The sequence below is a fragment of the Esox lucius genome, chromosome 7 (genome assembly GCF_011004845.1).
Source record: "Esox lucius isolate fEsoLuc1 chromosome 7, fEsoLuc1.pri, whole genome shotgun sequence".
Lineage (NCBI taxonomy): Eukaryota > Metazoa > Chordata > Actinopteri > Esociformes > Esocidae > Esox > Esox lucius.
The window spans coordinates 6,922,836-6,929,985 of NC_047575.1; the positions used below are offsets into that span (position 1 = coordinate 6,922,836).

Genomic DNA, 7,150 nt, shown 5'->3' on the forward strand with positions numbered 1-7,150 from the left:
GTGTACAAAGAAACAGGAAGCAAACAGAACTGACTAAAATTTGGATAGTTAGTTTGATAATGACTTCACTACTGTACTGGGGTATTCTTCTGGTTATATTTAACTGTTTTGTTGTCCGTCCATTCCCTGCAGGCATCACACCCAGCAGTACTCGAACACGAACACCTGCCTCTGTCAATGCTACGCCAGCTAATATTAACATCGCAGGTAAGAAGAACAAAAACAAACCAGCAATTCAGAATTTGTAATGATACAAAGGTCAAGTTCCAGTGTTTCTGACTGTTCCCTCCGTCCCTCAGATCTGACCCGGGCTGTCAACGCTCTCCCGCGCAACATGACTTCACAGATGTTCAACGCCATCGCCGCGGTGACAGGGCAGGGCCAGGGCCAGAACGCCAGCACCACTCCCGCCCAGTGGGGTTCCAGCCAATACGGTTACACCGGGGGCAGCAGCGGGGGTGGGGGAGGCAGCTCCTCAGCATATCACGTGAGTTCTTCTGGGTTTGCGGCATGATATGGCCAATGGGTCAATGGCTTTGTTATATTGTTGTAAAACGTTTCTCCACTGCCAGTCTAGACCACCCATGTGGATGATGCTAATGAAGTCTGTTGAAGCTAATGAAGCCAGTACAAACATGAAACAAACTGTCATATTTGACTGGTTAGTGGTGAAATATTAGATTTTCTCTTCATTTATACTGAGAAATCAAACTGAGATCTAGGTCTAGTTTAACTGTATCAATTCACGAATGGCCAATTAACTATTAAAACAGCCAGTGGCAAAAGAGGATTTGTTCATGTACAGTGGATATAAAGAGTTTACACACCCCCAAGTTTGCCCAAATGCCAGGTTCTTGTGATGTAAAAGAATGAGACAAAGATAAATCATGTCAGAACTTTTTCCACCTTTCATGTGACCTATAACATGAACAATTCAATTGAAAAACAAACTGAAATCTTCGAGGGTGAAAAATAAAAAACACATTTTAACATGCCAACATGCGTTTAGGTCTTTTGCAACACTTAAAGGAAAAGTTAGATATCTTTGATCCTAGAGGCTTTTTTCTGATTATTTTATTATTATTTTTTAAAGGAATTCTCTTCCAGCTAAAATGAAAGTGAACGGAGCAACGCATATAACGTTAGAAATTATGATAAATTCTGGAATGGGAAGGCCACAGTGTATTGAAATAAGTCTCCCTATGTTCTTCTGAAAAACATTTTGCCAAATGAGCTTTGTATCAGTGGGTATGTTCTACATGAAACCAAACAATTTTTTTCAGAAACATAGCACTGCCTCAAAACATCTGTAAACTTTTGCACTTGAGCTAAAAGCGCGGTGCTGTTTCAAAACAGCTGAACTACGGTGCTGACCTCATTGGAGTTTACTAGCTAGCAATAAGCACAATTTACAGACATTTATCAAAATGTATCAAGAATGTGCAGTCCCCTATTGTGTCAATGAAATGATATCTTGCTAATTGTCTAAAAGACAGGCCGTCATTCCGGAAAATGACTGACATGGCCGTTCCCAACTGTATTAAAATCGTCCAAATGCTCCATAGTAGTAATAATTTCAATCCCTCCCCTTACTATTCATGCAAAACGGGACTTGTGACAGAATTATCCAAATTGCTATTACACGCCTACTTACAAAATCAAGAGTTGTCCGTTTGGTCCCTTCAGCCTATGCCACTTCCAGTTACATTGGGGAAGTGGAAGACTTCAAAAACTGCAGGGTTGCAAGAGTTTGAAAGTCATTATCTAGTCTATATATCCATGTGTCTCATTACAAAAGACTGCTTGCATCAATTGTGCATTTTGAGAATGGTGTTCTCATGATGCGCCGCCAACTACCCGAGGAACGCGTTGCAGTGCTTGTAATGAATGTTATGATTTCATCAGCCTTGTGTTTAAACATGTTAGTGTTGAACCACTGATTAATTCATTTTAGATTTTTCTGGCTTATCGTCCCAAAGTCTGTCTTGAACCGTCCCAGATATTTGGTTGTTGACAGGATGCTGTTATTTTTTAGCCCTGTTTTTGCTTTTATGTTAGCACAGCTGACAACTTGGGCTGATTTAAAGAAGCAATAAAACTGGCCTTGTTGAGTATCTGGAGCATGGCAAGGCCAACAACAAAGAACTTCCTTCTGAAACTCCTCAGTCTATTCTTGTTCTGAGAAATGAAGGCTATTCCATGCAAAAAATACCAAGAATATGAAGATGTTGTACAATGGTGTGTTCTACTCCCTTCACAGAACAGCACAAACTGTCTCTAACCAGAATAGAAAGAGTAGGCAAATGGTGGCTACTCAGAAGAATGTACAATATGAAATGAATTTTGATCTGTTAAACACTTTCTGGTTCCTACTTGATTCCATAAGTTTCATACTTTTGGTGTCTTAACTAGCATTGTACAATGTGAATAATAGTAAAAATTAAGAACTATTTATTGAGTTGGTGTGTCATGCATTTGACTGGTACTATGCATGATTTGTTTCTTTCAAAAATGTACAGCAATGTGTTAAGAGAATTGATCATGGTAAAATCCCATGATATTTGTAGGTAGAATTACTTCTGTAATGAAACAGTTAAGTTATATTTGTGTTGTCATTTGAATGTAGATTTTTGGACTTCAAACATTGGATCTGCTTATTTAGAATCAGCCTAAGGTATTTAAGTAAATGTTTTAGTAGTTGAAAATCTGACTGCTGGATTGTAAATGCTTTTTCCAGAGATGAGGCTGTAGTGTGCAGTTCCACGTTATTGAAGGTGGAATGTTCCATCTCACTGTCAGTCAACCAACTGATCACCCGATTGGTTCACAGGTGTTTGCCACACCCCAGCAGCCGATGGCAACGCCCATGATGACCCCCAGCTACTCGTACACCACGCCCAGCCAGCAGACCCTAGGAACACCCCAGTACCCTTCCTCCACCCCCTTGTCTTCTCACGGACACGCCCAGAGCAGCCACCAAGGCCACAGCAGCAGCAGTCACCACGGACACTCGTCCAACACCCCCTCCTCCTCTTCGTCCTCCCGCGGACGTACGCCCCAGCAGCCTAAGTAAGTAGACACTGGGGGATTTTGGGGGAGGGGGGGTGTATGCAGGGAGCCCTTATTTTGTTGCCATCGAACATGAGTTGAGTCTGTGCCATGTTATTGCTGTTGTCTGGACCTCAACAGACCTGTGTGAGAAGACCATGAAAGAGTGCCTAACCCAGCCCTTTAAAATACTACAACATCCACTCTGCCCTGTACCTAACCCATCCCTTTAAAATACTACAACATCCACACTGCCCTGTACCTAACCCAGCTCCTGTACTCTGTCTCCCCCTGCAGGTCAAGTGGCAGCACAGCTGTGGACTGGGGAAAGATGGCTGAGCAGTGGCTCCAGGAGAAGGAAGCAGAGAGGAAAAAGAAGACCCCTAGGATGACCCCACGACCTTCCCCCAGCCCCATGATCGAGAGCACCCCCATGTCCATCGCCGGAGACGCCACCCCCCTTCTAGACGAGATGGACCGATAGGACAGGAGTTGGGGGGAGGCACCCCACCCCCCTTTACAACCCTTCCTAGAATATATATATTCTCGTCAATCTCATCAACTCATCCTTCTGCCCATCCACACGTCTGCCTGCCCGGCCCCCTAAACTGGACCCATGCCATTCAGATCCTCACCACCTCCTCATCCCAGCTAACCCTCCTCACCTTCTTGTGTCCCATTGGAATCTGTTTCTAGCTACTGTGTATCTAGCCATGTTTCTGTCCCGGCACATTTTGTCTCTCTCTATCCCTTTAATTTTGATGCCGGCCACATTGTCCAGTATTTTATATAGTAAGTATATTTGACGTTGTCTGACGGGCAAAATGTCAAACCAAAAGACATCAGACATTTGAAACAAACTAAGTATAGGACATGGACCTAATGGAGAAATTGTCAGGCAAAATGTCTCCTTTTTTCTTTTAAAAACATGCAATGGGGTAGGCTATGTATTTTTTTTTCCTCTTTGATTTTAAAAAACAATATGAAGAAAAAAACTATTAGGAGGTGCTGGCAAAAGGGTCATATTGGTTGGCGGGTAGTTGGCCTGACCAGGTAGGCTGTTGTGTAATGTCTCTTCTGGCCGATTAGCCCTGCCCCTTCTTCTTGGACGATTAGGCGGGTTACGGCGGGAGGCAGCCGAGCGGGCTATTTGCCGAGCCAATCAGGAAGCTTGTCTGCGTTTTTTGTATTGATCCACTGAAACGAATAAAGACACTGTTTTCAGTATGAACCTTAACTCTGCACTCTTCACATTGTCTGTCAAACCCACAAACACACCTGGCAACAACCTTAAGAGTCTCTGGTGCTGATAAAAAAGAAAATGTGCTATTTAGAATTGAGATCTCATAATGCTGCCAACTAATATGCGCTGATTAAAACATTGGGTAAATGTGGTGGGAATGAATGAAAAGAAAACACATTAGGATGGAGAAATGTGTTCATGGCCTTTTCTAAACTCTACCACTGAGCCTTTTTGCAGTCACCACTATCTCGTACTTGAACTGAATGTTTTAACACCGGCAGAATGCAATATGGATTTTACATGTCTGTCTGCGGTGGGCAACTGATCCAGGAGGGCTAGAACTGTTTTCTTTTTTTCCAGGTACTTAGTTCAACTCACCTGGTGTCCTAGGTCTGAATTAGTGTGTGATTAGATGAGGATAAAAACCAGATGTGTTTCAGCCCACCAGGAACAGAGCTGAACAGCCCTGGATAATAAACGTTTCTCTTCAGAAGACATGAGGGTAGTACTTATAGGCTTGTTCCGGTGTTCCCTAGTCTGACCATGAACCCGGTTGCCATGGAAACTCATACCATTACAACAGGACAAAGGAACCAAAGTAATGGTTGACAGATTTGTCATGAGGAGACTAGGGTGAATCTTTTTTTCTTGCTGTGACAACTTTAGATGTTTTAGCTTGTTGTCTTCCATGTGAATGTGAGAAGGTTCAATCATTGTTTGGTAGTTTGTTGAAGCGTAGGCCTATTAGTTGTATATTTGCTCAAGTATAATTATATATATTAACTTGTCTTTAGTCTTTATTGTTCTTTGAATCCTTGACGAGTCATCATGATTTAATAGCTTCATTACATATAGCAGGTTTTATTTGCATTTCTTCCCTGGGCAGTATCCCAGTGATGTCCTTGTCAAGAGTGAATAACTGTATTAGGTTAAGAGGATATGTGAAGCTTATATCTATAGATTTTTTTTCCATTCAGACTGAAAAGATGGGTTAGGAGCTAAGGGTAATGGCTTCTGGCCTAAATGGAAGTGTCAAGTGGGCATACCATCAACTCAGCATAAACCAGATAAGATAGCTGTTCAGACTTTGGTTTCATCTACAGATAAATGTCATTAAGGATTCATATGTCTGAGAAAGAGGATTGGGTCCATTTTATTTGTAGTGACACTGCCTTGTGTTACACAGAAACCTGTGTGTTGCATGCTGGCTTCATTTTTGACGGTTGCATGTTAGAATGGTTATAAGGTTATTACCCCGCTGAAGGCGTGTTCTGTGGAGAATCCTCATCAGTAATCTGACTAATAATTTCACATTAGTCTTGAACCAACATATATGGTAAAAACAAAAGCTTTGTTCACACTGCCGGCCTTAACGCTTTTAATTTTTAGAAAAACGATTTGAAATACTGACTGTATTCCATATCGCATACTGACACTTTCAAATGCACAACAAATCTGCATTTGAAAGTGACCAATTTGCGATCAGACAGTGAAGTTTTGACCTCTCATTGAGATTTGTAGTTGGCATAGTTATAAACTCCCAACTCTTGTCCTCTGTACTGCTGTTCTTGTTTTTGTGCTGACGACATACACAGCACAGGGAAAAATTACTTGGATGAAGATATTGGATATGTTCCGATACAAGTCACCTAATCTGATTTTATTATGGTTTTTCCCTTTTCATAATGCAGGACACATCTGTTTGGAATCCGATATGGGGTCAAAATGAGATTTCAGTCACTTGAAATGCCCAGTGTGAGCAAAGCTAATTCTGGGAGTAGGTACATTCTGGGAGTATAGGTTTTTGTTTAGGGCTGGGAAACTGGACCTGAGTTTTTAATTTGCATTGTTTAATCTTTTGCTCTCACTAAGCCTGTGGTTGTTAGCTGTGGAAGAAGCAAGAGGGAGAGAAAGGCGGGATTTTATCTCTGGTCTTACACTTCTGATAACCATGTTCTCTCTTCAATAAAGCATCCATTAATGCCAGAGTAACTCAAGTGTGGTTTTTTTGTGCTTTGTGTGGCTGTGTAGCTGTGTAGGGTCAGTGTTTATTTTTATTTTCATATATGCTTTTTGAAATGTAATAAATAACATCAAATATATATTTTATCAGACATCAGAGCATCCTAAACAGGCATGCCTCACACGTATGCCTAATTTACAATATATTAAATTCAAGTCAATCTTTCCTCCAATGATCAAATTAAGTAGCAGGCCTTCAGTAATATATTGTGTGCTACGACAGGTTTCAATGGATACTAGTCTTAATTTTATTGACCTTAATATCATGTAAACATTCTCCATCGCTCTAACTCTCTGTAAAACAATCCCTCTATTTAGGAGCCATGAGAACCTACTTGGGTGGAGATGGCTGTGGTGTTGTGCAGATTGTGCGTGGTCACGGGAGGCAGCATACGCTTCACATTAGCCAACGAGACACATGACAGGATGAGATGGAGGAAACAAGACCTCCTCTAGCAGAGGAGAAAATCTGGCAAACTCATCAAATCGTTACAGAGCTAGTTCTTAGTTTTGGGTACTGCTTTTGAAGAGGGCTCCACTACAGTAGGATTATAGGGCACATGGTTTGTTGAGTAATACTGAAATACCTAGTTTTTGTTCAGTTAGTAATTTACAGCTTAATTAAATCAAAACCACATTAGCCTTGTTCTTTCTAAATAGGACCCACACTCCAGCACTACTTCCTGAGTTATAGTCCTGGAGGTCAAATAGCAACTAATGTTTGCCATATACACTTCAACTACAATGCTAATTAGAAAAACCCATATGGAGATTTTTATGTTAATTAATATTTTATATTTCTTATGTATTTTTAAGGAATTTCTTATATTTTAAATT

At 41.1% G+C, this 7,150-nt stretch overlaps 1 protein-coding gene across 1 annotated transcript in view; it reads left to right on the forward strand.

The window, feature by feature from the left end:
* supt6h (SPT6 homolog, histone chaperone and transcription elongation factor) overlaps window positions 1-6,277 on the forward strand; it is a 40,054-nt gene extending 33,777 nt beyond the window's left edge. Inside the window, exons 35-38 of the mRNA XM_010902987.5 lie at window positions 133-207; window positions 300-487; window positions 2,831-3,069; window positions 3,346-6,277. Coding sequence (XP_010901289.2) covers window positions 133-207; window positions 300-487; window positions 2,831-3,069; window positions 3,346-3,532 — 689 coding nt within the window. The 3' untranslated portion in view covers window positions 3,533-6,277. The remainder of the gene's footprint in view (window positions 1-132; window positions 208-299; window positions 488-2,830; window positions 3,070-3,345) is intronic.
* The last annotated feature ends 873 nt before the right edge of the window (window positions 6,278-7,150 follow it).